At 40.2% G+C, this 24,847-nt stretch overlaps 1 protein-coding gene across 2 annotated transcripts in view; it reads right to left on the bottom strand.

Annotated features, from left to right (window-relative positions):
* Positions 1-1,202: 1,202 nt before the first annotated feature.
* Positions 1,203-24,847, bottom strand: part of LOC140728952 (organic cation/carnitine transporter 2-like) — a 55,760-nt gene continuing 32,115 nt past the window's right edge. The window contains exons 9-11 of one of the 2 annotated variants that reach the window (XM_073048086.1): positions 10,395-10,530; positions 7,978-8,086; positions 1,203-5,150 (exon numbers count right to left, since the gene is read on the bottom strand). In XM_073048086.1, the coding sequence (XP_072904187.1) occupies positions 8,017-8,086; positions 10,395-10,530 (206 nt within the window). In that variant the 3' untranslated portion in view covers positions 1,203-5,150; positions 7,978-8,016. Of the gene's footprint in view, positions 5,151-7,977; positions 8,087-10,394; positions 10,531-13,807; positions 13,935-24,847 lie in introns of those variants that run through there. The other variant, XM_073048087.1, reaches the window with a different exon arrangement.

The raw sequence follows: 24,847 nt of genomic DNA, 5'->3' as shown, positions 1-24,847 counted from the left end.
TTAGATGCCACCCTTTTTTTAATAATGTTTTAGCACTATTCAAATATAAAATTTGAATGATTAAAACAACAATACAGTACAGGCTAATAAAACATTATAAAAATAATTCTTTCTAATATCATGTAATTTGGAATTAGATATCACACTTCACATTTTTTATATTTATGAGCTTTGTGTATTTCTGACAAGACTAGCATGTGATGCTTTTCCCTAAAAGGTGCTTTGAAAGCAATGTTGAATAGCCTCCTTGAATCCCTTTATCCATTAGTCATCCAGCATTTGAATGCAAGAAAATTAGAAAGAGAAATGAGATACAAGAGAATGCAGATGTTGGAATCTAGATCAAAAATTAAACTACTGGTGGAAAACAGTAGATCAGGCAGAATCTGTAGAGGGAAATACTGAGCCAACATTTTGGGCTGAGATCCTTCACCTGAAATAGTTGTGACCTTTTGTGCATTCTCTGCTATTCAAAAAAACTTCAGCTAATCTTTTTACCACAGCACTGCTCAGGGACACTTCGTTGCCTTCACACTCCTCTCCCTTGGGTTCCTTAATATCATGTAGTACTCATATGTAATTATGGCTAAATAGACTCATTCAACAGTTTCCGAAAAGATCTCCATCTGTAAGAACTCCATGAATGTACCTGTGGAGAAGTTAGTTTTTCACTGGGGCGGCATTGTAGCATACTGGTTAGCACAACGCTTTACAGTATAGGTGACACGGTTTTAATCCCTGCCACTGACTGTAAGTAATTTGTACACTCTCCATGTGATTGCATGGGTTTCCTCCAGGTGCTCCGGTTTCCTCCCACAATCCAAAGGCATATTGACTGGTAGGTTAATTGGTCCTTGTAGATTGTCCTGTCATTAGGCGAGGATTAAATCCGGGGAGTGCTGGGCCGCGCACCTTGAAGGGCCGGAAGAGCCTATTCCGCACGGCATCTCTACAAATAAATAAAATTAAATGTGCAAATAGTTGTGTTTTAACACACATGTATGTGAAGCAATGAAATTCAATGGGATAAACATTGCTAATTTCACTATCATTGCACTTGGAACATCAGGAACAATACAATAAGTTTGTTTCTTAAGACTAATGCCAATTACAGTTGCTGTTGTTTAATATATTATGGAAGTGTAATAATATAAGGAAATTGGATTTTAGAGCAATTAGGAAGTCAAACAAGGTACCTCGTTTATTTTGGCAGGAGTCTGAAGTAATGTTTCTGTGTCATGACTGAATTATTGTACTCAGGTTTAAAAGTTAATAATTAATAAGTAACTCAAACCAGTTTAATTCACCAGCTCAGAAGTACACTGGACTAGAATCTACATCTTAATTTTCCTGTCTAACAACAATTCACATAAGCTATGATACAAATCATTGAAAAAGCCATTGGTAATTGACTACAGAAGAGGATTTTCACTTATTGAAAGGGATCTAAGTTAAATTTTAATGGAAAATATCATTACATGCATTAAAATTCAAAAGAATATCCTGAAGTTATAGGTATGACTATAGGACAATTTAACAAAACACAATTATCCTTTTCTCCTACATAGAAAATTACAGGCTTACTGGTCTTTTGATCTCCCTAGATTTTTTATTTGTCATGGACACCCTGCCATTAACCAAGGGGTCTGTGGATTTCAGGTTGGAAACCCCTGATAAATCAACTTAAAATTAGTCAAACAACAACACACACAAAATGCTGGTAGAACACAGCAGGCTAGGCAGCATCTATAGTGAGAAGCACTGTCGACGTTTTGGGCCGAGACCCTTCATCAGGACGAAGTCATATCATTTGTTGTGTTTGGAAGTAAACCCTAAGCGATCAGTTGTCTAGGGGAGTCAATAATTGAATCCCTTCATCAGGATCTTGGCCCAAAACGTTGACTGTTTACTCTTTTCCATAGATATTCCCTGATCTGCTGAGTTCCTCCAGCCTTTTGTGTGTGTTGCTTGGATTTCCAGCATCTGCAGATTTTCTCTTGTTAACACTTGATATACTTTCTGTCTTTTGTTTTATTTTGACCTGAAACCCTCCTGTTCTTCTCATGTATTTTAAAGTAATCACTATTTTTGAAGCTTTTTAAAAAACTTTTACATTTCTTTGTGATCATCACTCAAGCAAATTCAGAATATGCCCAGTGAAGGATGAATCAGGCACTGACTTGTTAAAAAATGATTCTGAGAGTGCAACCTATTGCTTGGTCAGTTGATGAGATATATTTCCAAGCTAGCCACCCAGAGCAGGATCTTGTAAGATCAACAGGGCATGAAGTGAATTTGCTGTGTTTGCAGTTGATGCCTGGATCGATGTTGTATGCGTTGCCTGTTGTTATTCTTTATAGTGCTTTAATTTCAAATCTCTTTCATTGAAATAATATTTTTGACTCTTTACAGTTCCAAACTGTTTTTCCTCTTTAATAGTTTGTATTTTTGGATCAATTATTTAAAAAAGGGGTGAAAACTACAGTTAATCATGCTTGACTAATCTTCTGGAGTTTTTTGAGGATGTAACTATGAAAATGGACAAGGGAGAGCCAGTGGATGTAGTGTACCTGGATTTCCAGAAAGCTTTTGATAAAGTCCCACATAGGAGATTAGTGGGCAAAATTAGGGCACATGGTATTGGGGGCAGAGTACTGACATGGATTGAAAATTGGCTGGCTGACAGGAAACAAAGAGTAGTAATTAACGGGTCCCTTTCGGAATGGCAGGCTGTGACCAATGGGGTACCGCAAGGTTCGGTGCTGGGACCGCAGCTGTTTACAATATACATTAATGATTTAGATGATGGGATTAAAAGTAACATTAGCAAATTTGCTGTTGACACAAAGCTGGGTGGCAGTGTGAAATGTCAGGAGGATGTTATGAGAATGCAGGGTGACTTGGACAGGTTGGGTGAGTGGGCAAATGTATGGCAGATGCAGTTTAATATGGATAAATGTGATAAATATGGATAAATGGATAAATGTGAGGCAAGAACAGGAAGGCAGATTACTATCTAAATGGAGTCAAGTTAGGAAAAGGGGAATTACAACGAGATCTAGGTGTTCTTGTACATCAGTCAATGAAAGCAAGCATGCAGGTACAGCAGGCAGTGAAGAAAGCTAATGGCATGCTGGCCTTTATAACAAGAGGAATTGAGTATAGGAGTAAAGAGGTCCTTCTGCAGCTGTACAGGGCCCTGGTGAGACCCCACCTGGAGTATTGTGTGCAGTTTTGGTCTCCAAATTTGAGGAAGGACATTCTTGCTATTGAGGGAGTGAAGCGTAGGTTAATTCCCGGAATGGCGGGACTGTCATATGTTGAAAGATTGGAGCAACTGGGCTTGTATGCACTGGAATTTAGAAGGATGAGAGGGGATCTGATTGAGACATATAAGATTGTTAAGGGATTGGACACACTGGAGGCAGGAAGCATGTTCCCGCTGATGGGTGAGTCCAGAACTAGAGGCCACAGTTTAAGAATAAGGGGTAGGCGATTTAGAACAGAGATGCGGAAAAACTTTTTTACCCGGAGAGTGGTGGATATGTGGAATGCTCTGCCCCAGAAGGCAGTGGAGGCCAAGTCTCTGGATGTATTTAAGAGAGAGTTAGATAGAGCTCTTATAGATAGCGGGGTCAAGGGATATGGGGAGAGGGCAGGAACGGGGTACTGATTGTGCATGATCAGCCATGATCACAGTGAATGGCGGTGCTGGCTAGAAGGGCCGAATGGCCTACTCCTGCACCTACTGTCTATTGTCTATTGTCTATTGTATCTCCATGTTAGGGCCACAGTCTTATCTCTCCTCTCTCAACAAGCATGCCATCCCAGAAATCAATCCAGTGAATCTTCACTGCACTCCTTTGATTGTAATTATATTGTTTACTAGGTAGAGAACAAGACTTATACAAAATTTTCCCGATACGGTCTTACCAGGACCAGTTACCTTTACTTTTATTTTCAAATCCTCTTTTTGAATTGAAAGCATTAAATAACTGGAAGATATAAAACAAAAGTTTTCCTATGGCTTCCATCCACCGCGCAACTCAATAGCATTTTTATCATATTCACGTGCCTAAGTTTACATTTTTGAAATATAAGCTGGCCTGCATCATACAGTTTGAAAGTAGATCACATGAATTACCTGTAAGAACAAATAAGAGAAAATCTGCAAAAGCTGGAAATCCAAGTAATGTACACAAAATGCTGGAGGGGCTCATCAAGCCATGTAGTATTAATGGAAAAGAGGAAACAGTTGACATTTCGGGCTGAGAACCTTCATCAGGATGGGAAAAAAGAGATAAGAAGTCAGAGTAAGAAGTGGTGAGGGGGGAGAGGAGGAGAAAGTACAAGATAGTAGGTGATAGGTGAAGCTGGGAGAGGGAGAAGGGTGAAGTAAAGAGCTGGGAAGTTGATTAGTGAAAGAGGTAAAGGGCTGGAGAAGAGGGAATTTGATAGAAGCAGAAGGCCATGGAAGAACGGAAAGGAGGAGGAGACCAGAGGGAGGTTGGAGATTTCCCAGATGGAATAAAAGGTCAGTCCATGACCTCCTCTCAGGTTAGGGGAACAACACTTTATTTTCCGTCTGTGTACCCTCCAACCTGATGGCATGAACATCAATTTCTCAAACTTATGGCAATTGCCCTCCCCCTGCTTCACCATACACCATTTCCATTTCCCTCTCTCTCCTTACCTGTCTATCACCTCCCTCTGGGGCTTCCCCCCTGGTCTTCCATGATCTTTTGACCTCTCCTTTCAGATTCCCTCTTCTCCATCCCTTTATTTCTTTCACCAATCAACTTCCCAGCTCTTTATTTCACCTCCCTCTCTCCCGGTTTCACCTGTCACCTACTATCTTGTACTTCTTCCTCTCCTCCCCCCTCACCCTCTGTTATTGCTTTCCACAGATGCTGCCCGGCCTGCTGAGTTCCTCCAGCATTTTGTCTGTATAACTACAAGAACAAACAGGTTGTTAATAAAATCCTTTACCATTTCACTTAACAGATTGATAATCTTTTCTACAGTTGCGTGCTTGTGCTGTCTCACAGTTATTTTGCATTCATGTGTGTCACAGAGCGAGTCATGCTGAATTGCTTTCAGCTATCCCCTGCTTGTCACCTTGAGAGCAGTGCTGAGGTTGGCCTCAAGAGCTGTAAAGAGCAAAATAAGACAATACAATTCAATCCAGTTTAATTGTCATTCAACCATACCTGAATACTCATGAATTTGAGGCAGCGTTAGCACAGGTCAAGGTGCTAAAACACATTACCAACAGTCATACACAAGAACACATTCTGGAATAAAAGTGTCCCGATCCCCCCTTCCTCAGAGACACTATGGCTGGATGCCCAGTCCTTGAACATACAAGTCAACAAACCCATATAGAATATCAGGTAAATACACTGACACAGCGTTTGTACATTGCCCAGAATCCCCAAACCACCCATATTATCTGCTGACCCAACCCAACGCCTGTTAAGCGATACCATGGTTTTGAGGCCCAATCCTCACCCTGACATCCAACTCCCACTAGGCGAATCCATGGCTTTGAGGCCCAGTCTTTAAATATACAAGCGCATATAGGATATTAGTAAAATTACGGCAATGCAGAATATGCATGTACAGTATATAGTCCACACCTCCCAGCCCACCAAGATGTTCTCTCAACCGGCCCTGATGCTCATTGTGCAGGCCAACCCCTGCTAGGTGATACTGCAGTTTAGAGGCCCAGTCCTCGCATTATAGTAATAATACTGTGGTGAACTACATATACCTGTCTGGACATGCCCCCTGATGACTGCTCCTGTGGCTCCTCCCACAGACCCCTGTATAAAGGTGATGGAGGTCTGAGCCTGGCCTCTCAGTCTCCAGGATGTAGTATGGTGGTCACTCACTGCTTGTTCCTTCTTCCAGTCAATAAAAGCCGATACCTCGCTTTTACGTCTCAGAGTGAGTTATTGATGGTGCATCAAATACAACACAAATTGAAACCGTTAGTTCAATTTTTCAGATCTGCTCTTTTGTTATTACTCATTATATTATGTTTATTGTTTTTATTGGAAATGCTGGTTCCTCTTATCCACTCTGCTTGTTAGACGCACGAAAAGTCCTTTGTAAAACTGTGTTCAATTTACCTACCGTAGATGTCAGATTATAAGCCGCTACTTTTTTCCCACATTTTGAACAGCTTTGAACACTGCGGCCTTTACTACGGTGCGGCTAATGCATGATTTTTTTTCATGCCGCCAAAAACATTTTGCCTCGTAACAGTAGACCAATAAAATTGATGAGTAGTTCACAGAGGTCCAATGAAATTGTACGATAAATCAAGCGCACTTTCACAATTAAATTATTGTAAATCAGTCATTTGTACTCACCCTCATCAACATGGAAAACACTCGAAGAAAAGCATTGTGCTGCCTTTATGGCAGTTATTTAGTTTATAATATTTTCGCTTAGTAATTCATTTTCTAGTTAAAGTTAGAAGTGTTTTAACTATTTTGTTTTCTGTACTACATCGCGGGATGCTATGACGTCACACCCGGTTTCGCCGCGTCTTGTGGGAAAAATACCGGTTTGCGATAAACGGAAAGGAGGGGGGCGAGCGCATTACGCGAGCGGCATTAGATCTGAGCGAACGCTGCTTTTAAGTTAAAGGCGATCAATAACTTTTCCTGGTAGGCTGCAGTATATATATTTTTTACCAGTCGTTAGGAGATATTGGAATGTTGTTCAGTAAAAAAGTATACGCAACGTATATTTAAAAGTAGCCGCGTTACAGGCACGGTTCGAAAAAAAGCATTTGCAATATGTATTTGTTTATGTTACCATATGGATTTAATTAAAAGTTAAAAAATCCTCACGTGTAATATCTTTCTGTGTAAATATCTCATATTACAACGTGGGACACCTGCGGCCGAAAATCCGGTGCGGCCTAAAATCCGGTGCGGCTTGTACAAGTACAAAATTGATTTTCTTTCTAAAATTAGAGCCAGCGGCTTTTAATCAGGTGCGCTCTGTAGTGCGAAATCTACGGTAATTAGATGGTGATTTCCCCTGTCGCTCCCAAGTGCTTTTCACCACTTCCTTCATAGTTGATTTTTTACTATGGATATTGCTCCGGACTATATTCTCTCTTACTTTCATGAATAGATTATACTTGTTAAATAACAATCCGTGGGAATTGTCATTTACTCTAGGGAACTGTAAATTAGAATTGTGGCTGAATCTCCAGCCACCTAATTCCTTGTGATTTGGGCAGCAAGAACAAGAGATTAAAAAGAGCTATTATTTATTCACCCATTTTATGTAGATATCACTGCCAAAGTCAGCGCTTATTGCTGATCCCTAATTACCCCTGGGCTGAGGAGACAGGAGCCGCAAAGCTTGCTCTGGGGCCATGCTTGAGCAGGCTTAATACGGATAATGGATTTCCTTCACTGAACCAGTTGAACGACAATCCACAAGCCCATGGTCACCATTAATGATGTAAACATTTTTTCCTTGCAGATATAATAACTTAAAAATAAATACCCCAGTTTCCAAAGTAGAATTCAGAATCACGTCTGCAGCTTAGTGGTCCAGACCTCCTGATTCTAGCACAGATTTGATCATTTATTCCTGTCAGCTTTTATCGTATGTTTTTATTCACTATTTTCACATTTACGTTTCTCATTAGATCATGAATTTAGCTAACACAGAATATTAATGTCTCTACTATTTTATTATTCCTCAATTATGATTTTGCCTGGTTCTGCCTCAAAGCCAGAGGTTCCCAACCTTATTAATGCCATAGAGCCTTACCATTAACTGAGGGGTCTGCAGACCCCAGGTTGGGGACCCCTGCAAGAAGGGATCCACAATAACTTTCTCTTCCCCTCAATTCATAACTTCCTCTTGCCTCTTCCATCAACATATTTATGCAAAGATGGAGGAAGGAGGATGCGAAGAGTGAAATAAAAGCAAAAAAAAAATTACCTGTATGGAGTGAAACAGTGAGTCGTCCCACTGGATAATTTAGTCCTGCTGTGGAGGTGCGTGATCATGTGACTTAGTGCAGAAATTGATTCCTTTGATGTCTGTGGGGCTGAAAGAAAAAAATGAAAACACTTTACCATCTGACGGACGTGCATTAACATCAATTAATTTTCCCTTTCATGCAACAGTGTAGAAATATTTATATATTTAAAGATTTGCAGTCACCTGTGTTATTTTGTTTTTTCCATTTGCTAATAGTTATTTTAATGGAGATATTATTATGATGAAAACCTTTGCAATATTTTAGTAAAATACTTAAATGTGGATTGTGCCTTGCTTCAATGACTCATCCTGCAAATAAAACTTCTCCCTCTTAGTTTTATTTCTTCCTCTCCATGTAAAGAATATCATTTCAATACTGTTTATAAGACCATATGACACAGAGTTTGATTTTAACTGCAAGAAATCTGAAATTAATTTTAAGATTAAGACATAATTTATATTTACACCTCTCCTCCAGTAAATGTAATTATATTGTCATTGTCCTCTGATTTTGCAGTTTTCCTTACCAATGGATTTACATTTTTTGTTGAATCATAAAGTGGAACCTTATGATTAATTTCAGGGTAAGAATGCGTCTTTCCACATTAAGTATGGCATTACTAGATAGATGTCCAGTGCTTTTGTTCAATTTCCATTGTCCATGGATTCTGAATAAGATTGCAATTGCTTAGAAATAAATATCATCTTCCATTACTGAAGCTTATTCAAATAGAAGTGATTTTAAAAGGGTATTTATTGAAGAGCAAAAGATACATAATAAAATTAAATATCTGAGTTATATTCATATATAACTGAGTCATAAAATGTGACATTTTCCATTTGTGCTGCATGCTGTTGACAGGTACATCTCCTCCTCCTTAGGCGGTCTTCCATCTACTAAATGGGTCCTAATCTTAAATTTTTCAATTGAAAATTCATCAGATTTCTTTCAGATCTATTTTTCAGGTACTAATTATTTGGGTGGAGCTGACCCGAGTATTTATGGTCCTTCAAAACCACAAAGAGAAAGAGAAAACTTGTGCACCAGGTTTCTGCAGGAAGCTAGTTATGTACCAGTTACACAAATAGAGGTAGATTCAGATTAATTGGGTCATTGGTTAATTGGGACACCGGCTTATTTGGGACAACTCTTAAAGTACAAAATCTAATCAAGAAAATAGGGGGAATTACCTTCATTTATTTAGGACACGATGCTATTTCATTGGGATAGGTGACTGTTGGCCAAATGGTTTCTAGCTAGCAGCAGTCGCATGTACTTGTGATGCTGTTCGACACGACACCATGCTTCCAGAGAACAGTTTTTAAATAGGGTCAATTGTGATTTTTGTCACTGATGTTTGGGAAGAAATAAGCAATAAGACAATTCAGAACTGTTTTGTTCACTGCGGTTTCAAGCATTGAGCGCAGGAGTTGCCAGAAACAGCCAGGAGTGAAAATGAAGTGATTTCACTACTTCAGCAAGTTAGGAACTACGAAGAATTTGGAGGTATTGACAATCATCTTGAATGTCACAATGAAAATGATAATTTGGAGAACACAATTGTCGAAAGCATTGCATGAAGGTAGTCCATTATCTACACTAGGTGTCTGTGCTGACAAATTAATCATGATTTAGCCCACCACACAGCCTCTGTGCATTTCTTACAATGGCACTTAATTTTCACAGGTTATGGGCCCGATCGTCTTGCTTCATCCATTTTGTAGGCAGACTTGTCCTTAAATGTCAAGAATTTCCTGGGGCCTGCTTCAGAAATGCTCTGATGATCTTATAACACCTTTTTGCTGACAGCAGCCTTTTGAATTAATTTTTATTGTTTTTGATATTCAGAAACATTTAAAAATATAAAAAATGGATTTAATTAATTTAAAGCAGAATCAGTAGGCTGAATGTTCTGCTCCTCTTTCTATTTCCAATTGGACTGTGACCCCCTGACTTCAGTTACTCCACCCAGGACAGACATCAGTTCCACATCTACTCTGACAAGCTCTTTCAGAATTTAATTTACATTTTATATGATCAAAGCAAGATCACACTTGCCAGCAGGTATCTATCTCCATTCTGCCCAGATTTTGACTTGTCTATTTCCCTCATGCTTTTGTGCATACTGAGTCTAGGTTTTTATCCTTATTTTAAAATGATCTTTTTATAATATGCATGGAAACATAACTAATTCTCAAGCCCATTTCAAAAGCCAGGACGTCTGTCCTCCATAAAATGTCTTGAGTTTCAAACAAGCTGACCCAGATAAAAAAAAGGGATTCGTGTAAGTGGTTGGTTGTTGGGCAGCATAGACTCAGCGGATCAAAGTACCTGTTTCCGTGTCTCTCCATGTCTCTATGTTTTCTTCACTTACCATTTGATTGGCTGGATCTGCTGAATTGTCTCTGGAAGAGGCTGGTTGTGAGTTTCAGGCAGCAATAAACTTATTAATCCGGATATTATCATGAAACTGCCCATTAGAATGAAGAGCAAGACACCACTATGGGCAACTGAAAAACAGGAAGAGGCAGCATTAATCCAACCTGAAGTCTAAGTTCACTGAATTCTGTTTTCTCAGCCATAACAAAATATGTTCATGATATAACTTTCCAGTCTATCTACATAACAAAAGACGCTCAACCTGGTAATAATTTGAGTGAATTTCCCTGCACTCTCTTTAAAGCCTACACATCTTTCCTAGAGTGTGGACACAGAGCTCCATCTGAGGTCCATTAGTGTTTCATAGAGGTTCATCCTGTCTCCCCTTGCTCTTGTACTCAAAGCCTCCATAAATACTGCATGACCTGCCCTGCTGCTTTTAATGAACTGTTTTTAAACCTCCAGACTTCTTTGTTCTTGTGCCTCTTTGTGAATATTGCCGCCAAGTTTATGTTGCCTCTTTTCATTCTTACATACAAAATATGACACTTTGCTTTTCCAAGTATTAAATTTTATCTGGCACCAAGCCACCCACTCCAATGCTGCTCTTTATCTTTTTATAGTTCCCTACATTACGCTTTATGACATCAAAGGGCCTGGAAATTCTGCCCTGCAGTCACAGAGTTATCAGTTCAGAAGAGTTTTGCATAGTACTGTAGTATTTCATGTATTGCACTGTAATGCAGCCGCAAAAAAAATCATGATATATGTGAGTAATGATAAATTTCATTCTGAAATTGACGCCTTTGTGGCAAAGCTTGAGGTTGATACGCAGATAGGTGGAGGGGTAGGTAGGGCTGAGGAAGCAATGTGATTGCAGCAGGACTTAGACAAATTGGAAGAATGGGCAAAAAATTGGCAGATGGATACTGTCTTGGGAAATGTATGATAATACATTTTGGCAAGAGGAGTAATAGTGCAGACTATTATCTCAGTGGGAGAAGATTCAAACATCAGAGGTTCAGAGGGACTTGGGAGTCCTTGTGCAAGACTCCCAGAAGGTTAATTTACAGGTTGAGTCTGTGGTAAAGAAGGCAAATGAAATGATGGCATTTATTTCAAGTGGAATAGAATATAAAACAAGGAGATAATGCTGAGGCTTTATAAGACACTAGTCAGGCCACACTTAGAGTATTGTCAATAGCTTTGGGCCCCATATCTCAGAGAGGATGTGTTGTCATTGGAGAGAGTCCAGAGGAGGTTCACGAGGATGATTCCAGGAATGAAGGGGTTAACATACGAGGAGCATTTGGCAGCTTTGGTCCTGTACTCACTGGAATTTAGAAGAATGTGGGTGGGGATCTCATTGAAACCTACTGAATATTGAAAGGACTAGATAGGATGGATATAGAGAGGATGTTTCTTATGGTGGGGGCATCCAGAACTAGAGGGCACAGGCTAAAAATTGAGGGACAGCCTTTTAGAATGCAGGTGGAAGGAATTGTTTTTTAGCCAAAGAGTGGTGAATCTGTGGAATGTTCTGCCACAGACTGCAGTGGAGTCCAAGTCCATGGGTATATTCGAGGTGGAAGTTTACAGTTTTCTGATCAGTCAGGGCATCAAAGGATATGGCGAGAAGGTAGGTGTATGGATTGAGTGGGATCTGGGATCAGCCACAATGGAATGGTGGAGCAGACTCAATGGGTTGAATGGCCTAATTCTGCTCCTAATAACCTTATGATATGGGTCTCTAATGTGGACTGAGAGTAGGAATGGAGGAGGGAGAGGGAAAGGAAGATCATGGTTGGGAAATGGAGAAAGGAGAGGGAGGGAGCGCAAGATACCAGAGAGACGTTCTGTCATGATCAATAAACCAAACGTTTAGAAGCAAATGACCTTGCCTGATGACTCAATGCTGGGTTTGTCTGCAACCATGCCAACCCATGCTCCCCAGCACTCCTCCTCTGCCACTATTTCCACACCCTTTGAACACCATTCCAACATCCTTTGCTCCTGTTAAATTTATAAACTCGCTCTCAATTCCACATTGACAGATACAGAACAATACAAAAGTCTTAAGTTTCCTAGCTATATATATATGTGCCTAAGACTTTTGTACAGTACTGTTGTTGATGCCAAACTTTTTGACCATCCACACAAATCCTAATAGCCCGCAGAAAACCAATGCCCTCTATGCCTAGTCTATGTGCCAGTTCTTCCTCTCCCATCAGAATGTTTAGTACCCAATCTGAGGCACCAGGGAAGAAACATACATTTCTGAAATCTCACTCTCATCTTTCAGAAAGATTTTTCCCTCAGATATGAATCCCCCATGATTAGTGTTTGCCTGGAATTTCTACTCTCCTGCTTTGTATCAGAGTCAACCGCAATGCCACAAATGAGCTGCTGAAGTTGATTTCCTTTAAGAGGCCACACCCCCACCCTCCCCTTTCCAACAGTATACAAAACAGTATACTTGCTTAAGAGGGGACTCCTCCTCTATCTGCTTAGACTTACCACTACTCCTGGTGGTCACCTGCCTCCTTCCTTTATGTACCAGTGGTGTGACTTGCTAAACATTCTATCGGTGGCATATCCTGCTCCATAATTAATATATACACAGTATATCCAATTGTTTATTTCTGGATTGTGTGTCTTGTTATTCTCCCTAAGTAAACCCCACTGAATATCCCTCCTTTCATTTTCCCTCTCACTGCTACTCCCTGCTTTCTGTAACTTAGACAAGGTCTGATGCACCATCAATAACTCACTCTGAGACGTAAAAACGAGGTATCGGCTTTTATTGATTGGGAAGAAGGAACAAGCAGTGAGTGACCACCATACTACATCCTGGAGACTGAGAGGCCGGGCTCAGACCTCCATCACCTTTATACAGGGGTCTGTGGGAGGAGCCACAGGAGCAGTCATCAGGGGGCGTGTCCAGACAGGTATATGTAGTTCACCACAAGGTCTTAACTTTTCTGGAATGCTCTCTTTCCTGTTAGTCTTTAATCTAAATATGGGACTTTATAAAACATGGTTTGTATGTCCAGGTTTATCACATTGATTCCATCTGTTACCTCACCAATGACAAATTTTATCCAGAGATACGGGAGAGCACAGATGCTGCAATCTGAAGCAAATGCAAAGTGGGTTAGGCAGAATCTACGGAAGGAATAGGATATTTGACATTTTGGGTCAACGGTGGAGGGGAGTGGAAATCAATTTAGAAATCTTACTGTTACTTATAGTAAGATTATAGTGCTCGTTAGGATGTAAAAAAGCAGCGGGATTCTCTTCGTGAGTGAAATATCAAGAAAATACTACGTTGTGAAGTTTTCATGTATTTTCCTGGAAACTGAACAGTCAGTCCTCTAGTATGATAAGATGGACTCTTGAACTCACAATCTATCTCGTTATGTACATTGTTGCCTGCACGCACTGCACTTTCTCTGTGACTATAACACTTTTTATTCAGCATTTTTTTATTGATTTCTCTTGTTACTACCTCATTCTGTTGATGTGATGAAATTATCTGTATGGATGGAATGCAAAACAAAGCTTGTCAGTGTACCTTGTACAGTGTATTTTTGTCACACTGTACATGTGACAATAATAACCCAATTTACTATAATTTTATAAATAAACTGTATTTGATTCTCATAGTTTACCATTAATACACAAGCTATCTGGGATAGTATTTTGGGCAGATTCCCAATTTTATCAGATTGAGATCTTGGTCATGAATACATTGCATAAATTGGTACCCCAGTATTGAATTGATTTATGTATTAAATAGCTGGAAGCTGATTCAAAGAGATATTGGAGTTGTCAAATCTGCTGGAAACACAGATTCCATTATTATCACCCTTGCCTTATATCTCTCAGGTCAAGTCCCCAGTCAATCCTTCCCCCTTGTTTACCAATTCATATTCCTCACTTCTGACTCATGATGCTTCCTGGCAATCTTCCTTCAACTGGGTAGTCCGGCCTCACCTATTCTGACCAATGATTCCGTCTTAAATATCACCTTTATACATATATGCCACCACGACCTTCATTCTACAAGAGCTCATCAACTTTATCACAGCAGCTGACTAACCTGCCGATTTGGCTGTCTGCTTAGAGAGGAAGGTAGTAAAAAAAATGTGAGGCCATGCCTTTACACCCAATGGGAACTCCTGTTCCTTTCTCTACCTCCATAATTACTGGGACTTGATTGTTTGTGGCCTTTTATGATTATCACAATAATGAAAATTGGTGCACAGAGAAACCTAAATTGTCTTGCTCAAATTCAGATCAGCCAGCTACTTCCTCTGAATTTTGAACTTTCTGTATCAGTTTTGCAATCCACACAACTAGTCCAAAGCAACAGGAGAGTCCTCCCAGGAGTACAAAATAATAATTATTTTTGAGAACATTCTAATTATCACCAATACTTTTTTCCGCAAAAATGAGAGACTAATTCTAAGTATTTTGACAAGGCGATAGTTTAATCTGGACTTCAGTGCAGGGAAAGGGGTTTGTTTTGTTATTGTATGTTAGTCCTGCAATGCTCTGCTGAACATGATGGGACATGCTATGGTGGTGCTGGACTGTGAGGCACCACTTGCCAGCTGCCTGCAGCCCATCCTCAGATTGTGTTGGTTGCTAATTTAAAAATGACACATTCCACTGCATCTTTTGATGTACTTGTGATTAATAAACAAATTTAAATCTGGTCTCACTGTAAGATTTAGAAGTTGCTCTTGAGAGATGTGCACATATTCAGCCATACACTGAACTACACTGAGGGAGAGCTGCAAGGTCAGAGGTCAAGTCTCTGGGATTACATATTAAACTGAGGCCATGATCTACCCCCCCCCCCCATAGTACCAACTCAAAGAAAAACATAGAGCTTTTCCTAACTTTTTTAACTTTTCCAGATGGCTAGTATTTATCCATCTGCTAAAACTCAGAGAGAAATAAAAACATTTTATCAATTGATTTATTTAATAGCCATGTCCCTAAATTTGCTGTGTGAAACAATGGCTGCTGCATTAAACTAAATTCTCTTTCATTGGCTTTAAAATATATTGACATATCCTGAAGCCACTGAAGCCCCCAGGTAAATATGAGTTCCTTTACTCTTTAATTACTAAATTGTTTTGTGCTTTCATAATAGCATTTATCAGTTTACAGTAATCTTAGACACCCTCAGCAGCTGCTTCCTGCAGTAAACACATTTCAGTATCCTGATATCCAGCTGTATTTCTGTTTCCTTGCAGATACTGTTGCATTTCAGGCAACTTCATTGCTTTCATAGAAAATATGAGTGGATTTAATTGCCTATTGTTTATAACATGTTGATAAATCAGATTAGCTGAGCTGATTTAAGGGAATTAAAATGATTATCTGGTTTCTACCTTCAAACACTTGAACATCCCATGAGTCACTTTTCAAGGGCTGATTGTGAAGTATAAATATTCAGGCATTTGTAATTCTAGAAGGGCTAGAAGTAAGTAACACGACCCTAAGAAATAGGAGCAGAATTGGGCAATTTGTCCCATTGAGTCTGCTCCACCATTTCATCATGGTCTCTCGGCTCAAAATGTTGACTGTTTACTCTTTTCCATAGATGCTGCCTGGCCTGCTGAGTTCCTCCATTTTGTGTGGTTTACTTGGATTTCCAGTATCTGCAGATTTTCTCTTGTTTGTGACTTCATTATGGTTTATCATTGCTCTCTCAGCCCCAATCTCCTGCCTTCTCCCAGTATCCCTTCATGCCCTGACTAATCACGAATCTATCAAACTCTACCTTAACTGTACACAATGACTTGGCCTCCACAGCTACCCAACTGAATGAATTCCACAGATTCACCACTCTCTGGATAAAGAAATTCCTCCTCATCTCCAGTCTAAATGGGTGCACTTCTATTCTGAGGCTGTGTCCTCTGGTCTTGGGCTCCCCTAACATAGGAAACATCCACTCCACAATCACTTTATTGAAGCCTTTCAACATTCAATAGGTTTCAATGAGGTCCCCCCACCATTCTTCTGAATTCCAGTGAGTACAGGCCACAGCAATCAAATGCTCCTCATATGATAAGACTTTCAATTCCAGAGTAATTTTCGCGAACCTTCTTTGAAACCTTTCTTAGATAAGGGGCCTAAAACTGCTCACAGTACTCCAGTTGAGACCTTACCAGTGCTTTATAAAGCTTTGTAAAGTCTCAACATTACATCCTTGTTTTTATATTCTAGTCCGGTTGCAATGAATGCTAACATTGCATTTGCCTTCGTCATCACCAAATCAACCTGGAAGTTAAGCTGCATGAGGACTCCCAAGTCCCTTTGCATTTTCTGATTTTTGAATTTTCTGCCCATTTAGAAAATAGTCTATATTTTTGCTATATGTGTGCATGATCACACATGTCCTGACATCGAATTCTATCTGCCACTTTGCCTCTTCTCCTAATCTGTTTAAGTCATTCTGCAGCCTCTCAGCTTTCTCAACACTACCTGTCCCTTCACCTATCCTCATATTGGCTTCAAATTTGGCCACATAGTCATCAATTTCATCATCCAAATCATTGAGAGATAACATAAAAAGAAGCAGGTTCCAACACAGACTCCTGTGGACCACCACTAGTCACCGGCAGCCAACCAGAAAAGGCTCCCTTTATTCCCGCTCTTGCCTCCAGGCAGTCACATGCTTAGCACCTTTTCCACCCAGAGAGTTGTGGATCTATGGAATGCTCTGCCTCAGAAGGCAGTGGAGGCCAGATCTCTGGATGGTTTCAAGAAAGAGTTAAATAGAGCTCTTAAAGATAGCAGAGTCAAGGGATATGGGGAGAAGGCAGGAACAGGGTACTGATTGTGGATGATCAGCCACGATCACATTGAATGGTGGTGCTGGCTCGAAGGGCCAAATGGCCTACTCCTCCACCTATTGTCTATTGTTTATTGTCAAAGGCTTTCTGAAATTCCAAGTACACAACATTCAGACTTCAGCCTATTTTATTATATGCCTCTAAGTACCCTGAAACCACAATCAACTGAAACATCTTCCCCACCACTGAGGTCAGACTAACTGGCCAATAACTTCCTCTCTTCATACTCTCTTCTTTCTTGAAGAGTGGAGTGACATTTGCAACTTTCCTGACCTCTGTCCATACCAGAATCCAGTGATTCTTGAAAGATCATTACTAATGCCTCCACAATCTCTTCAGCTACTTTTTTCATAACCCTTGGCTGGAGACCATCTGGTCCAGGTGGCTTATTTATCTTCAAATCTTTCAGTTTCCCAAGTACCTTCTCCCTAGTACTTTACACACTTCTGCCCCCTGACACTCTCGTACTTCTGGCCCACTGCTTGTGTCTTCCATGGTGAAGACCGATGCCAAATACTTATTCAGTTCATCAGCCGTTTCCTTGTCCCCCATTTCTACTTTTCCAGTATCATTTTCCAATGATTTGATATCTACTCTCACAACATTTTTACACTTCATATATCTGAAGAAACTTTTGGCATCCTGTTTCATTTCATTGGTTCACTTACCATTGCTTTTTCTTCCTTATGATTTTTTTAAAAAATTGCCTTCTGTTGGTTTTTAAAAGCTTCCTAATCCTCTAATTTAGCACTATTTTTTGTTCTATTATATGCCCTTTTTTTGGCTTTTATGGTGGCTTTGGCATCATCCTGCCTTTAGAATATTACTTCTTCTGTGGGAAGAATGTATTCTGTGCCTTTTGAATTGTTCCCAGAAACTCTAGCCATTGCTGTTTTGCCATCATCCTTCTAGAGCTCCCTTCCAATCAATTTTGGCCAGCTCCTCTTTCATGCCTCTGTAATTCCCTTTACTCCACTGCAAAATGGATACATGTGACTTTAGCCTCTCCTTCTCAAACTGCAGGCCAAGTTCTATCATATTATGATCACTGCACCCTAAGGCTTCCTTTACCTTAAGCACGCTAATCAATTCCGGTTCATTACACAACAACCAGTCCAGAATAGCTGACCCCCTAGTGGACTCAGTCAGGAGCTGCTCCAAAGAGTCATCTCATAGGCATTCTAGAAACTCCCTCTCTTGGGATCCAGCATCAACTTGATTTCCCCTAATCTACCTGCATATTGAAATCCCCATGACTATTGTAATATTGTCCTTTTGACATGAATTTTCTAACTCTCATTGTAATTTGTAGACCACATCTTTACTACTGCTCAGAGGTCTGTATGTAACTCCCATCATGGTCTTTTTACCTTTGCAGTTTCTTAGTTCTCTCCACAAAGATTCTGCACCTTCCGATCCAATATCACCTCTTCCTAACAATTTGATTTCATTTTTTTACCAACAGAGCTACCCCGCCCTCTCTGCCTACCTGCTTGTCCTTTCAATACGATGTGTATCCTTGGACATTAACCTCCCAGCTACAATTTTCTTTCAGCCGCAATTCAGTGATGCTAATAAAGCCATGAATGCCAATCTGTAACTGCGCTGTGAGTTTACCTGCCTTATTCTGTATACTGTGTGCATTAATTTATAACACCTTCAGTCCTGTATTCATCACCCTTTACAATTTTGTCCCCCTTTTACATCGCAACTCATCCCATTGACTGCAATTTTCCCCTATCATTAGCCTGTCCTTTCTAGCAGTCTTACTATACACTGCCTCTTTTCCAGCTTTCTACCTAGCTTCCAAAAATCTCTCTTCAGGACCTCCTCACCTTTCCTGCCCATGTCATTAGTGCCGATAAGAACCAAAACTTCTGGCTGCTCACCCTCCCCCTTTAGAATGCTGTGGACCCAATCCAACACATCCCTGACCCTGGCACCTGGGAGGCAACATACTATCCGAGTGTTTTGTATCATGTCCTGCAGCCCTCTTCACCTCTCAGACTCAGTGCTGGGATCCCGGTCGCTGTGGCTCCTCCCTGGTGGGTTGACTCCTTAACAGTATCCAAAGTGGTGTACTTATTATTGAAGTGAACAGCCACATGGGTATGGTGTCCATCTTCCTTCCTTCTCCTGACAGTCACCCAGATACCTACCCCCTGCAACCTAGGGGTGATTTCCTCCCTGTCACTTCCTCAGTCTCCCCTATGAGTCAAAGGTCATCGAAATGCAGCCCCAGTTCCTCAACATGTTCGCTGAGTAGCTGCAGCTCTGTGTATCTGGTGCAGATGTGATTATCCAAGTGGCTTTTACTCTCCCAGAATTCCCACATCTCCCACACAGAACAAAACACAGACCCTGGGGCCATTTTCAGTGCACTAACTGTGCTTTAACCAATGAGGAACGAATACTAAAGAAAAAGAAGAAACTTACAAGAAACTTAACTTGTCCAAGCCTGATGAGCCAAAGCCACTCCAACACTGGCCCACTCACACAATGGCTGCTCTGTCTGCCCTTTGCCCCTGCCTTATTTTTATTTGCCCTTTCTAATGAATCCCTTCACTGATTGGGCACAGTCCAGCTCTGAAAACTGCAGCAAAGTGCTGCTTTTTAACATTTTCAGCCACAAGCCTACATGAAATTGTCACTTCTTCTCGTGCTCCCACTCACTGATTGGACACAGTCTCACTTAGTCACAATAGTAGGTACTAAACCTGATAAATGACAAATTTCCTGGAGCATTCATCAAAAATAGAGTACTAGGTAAGGAAAAAGACTGGATAATGAGAGGACAGAAATCTTAACCTTGCCTCTCTCAATAATCTGGAGTATATCCCATCATACTACATAATGATCTCGCTATCTTCTATGTCCTTCTTATCAGTAAGTGATGATGAGAAGTATCTAGAGTATTTAGGATCTTGCCCATATCATAGATAGATAGATAGATAGATAGATAGATAGATAGATAGATAGATAGATAGATAGATAGATAGATAGATAGATAGATAGATAGATAGATAGATAGATAGATAGATAGATAGATAGATAGATAGATAGATAGATAGATAGATAGATAGATAGATAGATAGATAGATACTTTATTCATCCCCATGGGGAAATTCAACTTTTTTCCAATGTCCCATACACTTGTTGTAGCAAAACTAATTACATACAATACTTAACTCAGTAAAAAAATATGATATGCATCTAAATCACTATCTCAAAAAGCATTAATAATAGCTTTTAAAAAGTTCTTAAGTCCTGGCGGTAGAATTGTAAAGCCTAATGGCATTGGGGAGTATTGACCTCTTCATCCTGTCTGAGGAGCATTGCATCGATAGTAACCTGTCGCTGAAACTGCTTCTCTGTCTCTGCATCCACCTGCAAGCACATATTTTCTTCTTTATCCTTGAGTGATCTACTTTCTCTCTTATTATTCTTAATGTGGATGCAGAAAGCCTTGAGATTCTCTTTATTCCTACTTGACAAGCATCTTTCATAATCCCTTCGGGCACTTGTAATTCCCTTCTTGATTTCCTCTCTTGCTTTATAATCCTCAAGGACCGAGTTTGATCTTAGCTTCCTAAATCTTACTTATGCTTCCTTTTCCCTCTTGTCTAAATTCACTATTTCTCCCTTACCTTGCCATCCTTGTCCTTTCTTCTCACTGGGACACATCTTTCCCGTATTCTGTGCAGTTGGTCTTTAAATCCACTTCATAAGTCAGATGTGGACTTGCCCAAGAACAGCAATTCCCAATTAGCTCTCCCTAATTCCTGCCTCAAACATTCTTTTTGTTTGCTCTACCCCAATATAATACAGGTGTGTATTTAGTATTATTTGAGTGATATTGTTCATATATTGTTTGATGAGGCACTTTTCGCTTGTTTACATAACTCATTACTGCTTATATGTAGAAGTATATGAATGGCATATGTCATTATGCCACCAGGTCAGAGGTGAGCATCCTACTAAAGAGAAACTAAATAGACACTGCCCCGGCTCTCATGTTTTTCTTTTGATTTGTTTCTGCAGTTACAAAACTTGACAGCAGCAGCAAGTAAGAATTAAAACAAATCCGCAATGACTAACCGTTTGTTGAAATGCGCCACGTTTTTCTTCGGAAGGGGAGAGAGATGTTTGAGTTTTAAAAATGGCAGAAAATGGACAAAATTCATGGGTCTATAAACAGTGAGTTTATAGATGATAAAAATAATTTTAAAAAAGCAGAAATGGATTGCTACATTGGAAAGGTACTGTAGATGTGCTTGAATGCACCGCAGGTAACTGGCTGATGTATATTAAACAAGTGCCAGTTTTGCTGAGTGCAATTGGTGGAAAAGCATACAATTTGCTCAGAAGTTTAATTGCTCCAAACAAACCAGCTGAAATGATATTTGCTGATATTGTGAATGCAAATGTAGAAACAATAGACAATAGGTGCAGGAGTAGGCCATTTGGCCTTCTAGCCAGCACCGCCATTCACTGTGATCACGGCTGATCATCCACAATCAGCACCCTGTTCCTGCCTTCTCCCCATATCCCTTGACTCTGCTATCTTTAAGAGCTCTATCTAACTCTTTCTTGAAAGCATCCAGAGAATTGGCTTCCACTGCCTTCTGAGGCAGAGCATTCCATAGATCCACAGCTCTCTGGGTGAAAAAGTTTTTCCTCAACTCCGTTCTAAATGACCTACCCCTTATTCTTAAACTGTGGCCTCTGGTTCTGGACTCACCCAGAACATGTTTCCCGCCTCTAGCATATCCAATCCCTTAATAATCTTACATGTTTCAATCAGATCCCCTCTCATCCTTCTAAATTCCAGTGTATACAAGCCCAGTCACTCCAATCTTTCCACATATGACAGTCCCGCCATCCTGGGAATTAACCTCATGAACCTACACTGCACTCCCTCAATAGCAAGAATGTCCTTCCTCAAATTTGGAGACCAAAACTGCACACAATACTCCAGGTGTGGTCTCACCAGGGCCCTGTACAACTGCAGAAGGACCTCTTTGCTCCTATACTCAACTCCTCTTGTTATGAAGGCCAACATGCCATTAGCTTTCTTCACTGCCTGCTGTACCTGCATGCTTACTTTTAGTGACTGATGAACAAGGACACCTAGATCTCATTGTACTTCCCCTTTTCCTAACTTGACACCATTCAGATAGTAATCTGCCTTCCTGTTCTTGCCACCAAAGTGGATAACCTCACATTTATCCACATTAAACTGCAACTGCCATGCAACTGCCCACTCACCCAACCTGTCCAAGTCGCCCTGCATTCTCATAACATCCTCCTCACATTTCACACTGCCACTCAGCTTTGTGTCATCTGCAAATTTGCTAATGTTACTTTTAATCCCTTCATCTAAATCATTAATGTATATTGTAAATAGCTGCGGTCCCAGCACCAAGCCTTGTGGTACCTCACTAGTCACTGCCTGACATTCTGAAAGGGACCCTACTCTTTGTTTCCTGTCTGCCAACCAATTTTTTATCCATGTGAATACCCTACCCCCAATACCATGTGCTCTAATTTTGCCCACTAATCCCCTATGTGGGACCTTATCAAAGGCTTTCTGAAAGTTCAGGTACACTACATCCACTGGCTCTCCCTTGTCTATTTTCATAGTTACATCCTCAAAAAATTCCAGAAGATTAGTCAAGCAGAACACTTAGAACTAAAACCATTGTTGATTGTCAAATGCTTCAAATTTCATAAAGGGAATCAAAAGTAAAGGGAGTCCATTTCAGCTTATGTGGCTGAATTGAAGAGATTGTCCAAGCATCATCAGTTCAGTGATGAGCTTAGTGAAGCAGAGAGAGATTGTTTAGTTTGTGGAATCATACAAGAAAGCATTCAAAAATGTTTTCTAACTGAAGCACAACTCGCATTTAAAAGAGCAGTTGAAATTGCTGTATAAATGGAAACAGCAGCCAGGGAGGCAAGTGAGTCTCAGTCAGGAAGAAAGTAAATATGAACAAAATTATGATGTCTAACCAGAAATCTGCCTGGCCAAACAAATTGTGTTACCATTGTAGTAGGAGCTCAAAGAATACCAGATGAATGCAGATTTAAAGGTGAAACTTGCAGAAAGTACAAAAAAGTAGAACACATACAAAGAGCATGTCAGGTAGACAAAAATAAATGGACTGCATGGGGAAGCGGGAAAAAAAGCCAAATTGCTGTTTCAAAAAGTGCATTAATAATAAAAATTTGAATAAGTAAGTGCATTAATCTGCATACTATTGATGAAAAATCTGACAATAATGAGAGTGACACAGGATTGAGTAGTCTTGAGATTTACAATGTGAAATCTAACAAGAGACATGCAATATGGGTTACACCGGAAGTGAGTGGCAAATTAATTCAAATGGAATTGGACACTGGCTTGGCTGTTTCATTCATTCCACAATATGAGTTTGAATAGGATTTCAAAGCTACTGAACTAAAGCCTGCCGATATACAACTAAGAACTTATAATGGAGAAAAGATAACTTCTATGGGAATTATGTACATTCATAACAGTAAAATACAACAACCAACAAGCCACGTTGGGCTTGTCTGCTGCAAAAATAGGAGGGTTGGCTTTGTGGGGACATAATTGGCTGAGACAACAACTTGATTAGAGATTCATTCTAGCTTGCATGTGATGCCTCCACTTTGGTATAGGTGCAGTCACATTACATGTTATGAGAGATGGAAGTGAACACCTTTGTATCATGTTCTCTTACCTCTGCAGAGTTAAATTACGCACAGATTGACAGAGAGGCTTTGAGTCTGTTTTGGGGTGTGAAACATTTAAATCAGTACTTGTGTGGGCTAGAGTTTTCATTTATTACTGATCATCCACCACTAGTGTCCATTTTCAATCCACAGAAGCGTGTTCTACTAACAGTCGCAGTATGAATGCAGAGATGAGCTCTATTCTTTAGAGGACACAATTACCACATCGAATTCAAGAGGATAGCTATCATGGAAATGATGATGGATTGTCCCATTTACCCTTGGAAAAGGAAATAACTGAAAATATTCAAAAGAAGACACTCCTGAAGTATTCTCCCTATTGCAAATCAAATATCTCCCTTTTTATAGCAGAGATGATCCTTAGGGAAACCAGAAACGACCCCACATTGTTTCAAGACAACATAGCAACCCAAAATGGATGGAATTCCAGTTCCCCCCATTTTCACCAGTGTTGGCTGAATTTTCCCTGGAGTGGCATTGTGTTATGTGGGATTTGAGAATTGTATCATGGTTATCGTACCTTCCAAGCTGAGAGCTAAAGTGTTGGAGGATTTACATGCTGGTCATCTAGCTATGGTCAAAATTAAAGCATTGGCTTGAAGCTTTGTCCGGTGACCTGGGATACATCAGCAGATCAAGCAGATTGCCATGCACTGTTTGAGATGCTAATATGTCTGTAAGATATTAGCATGCTCCAGAAAAGCAGCAGCTTTCCATCCCTGGGCATGGCCCACATTGCCCTAGCAGAGTGGCCTACCTTGTCAGGAAAGATGTTACCCACAAGAGTATGAAATCCTCCACAGTGATTAAATCTTTA

Source organism: Hemitrygon akajei, chromosome 6 (assembly GCF_048418815.1).
Source record: "Hemitrygon akajei chromosome 6, sHemAka1.3, whole genome shotgun sequence".
In the NCBI taxonomy this organism is placed as follows: domain Eukaryota; kingdom Metazoa; phylum Chordata; class Chondrichthyes; order Myliobatiformes; family Dasyatidae; genus Hemitrygon; species Hemitrygon akajei.
The sequence above is the reverse complement of the archived record's forward strand: the minus strand, read 5'-3'. Positions and strand labels throughout refer to the sequence as shown.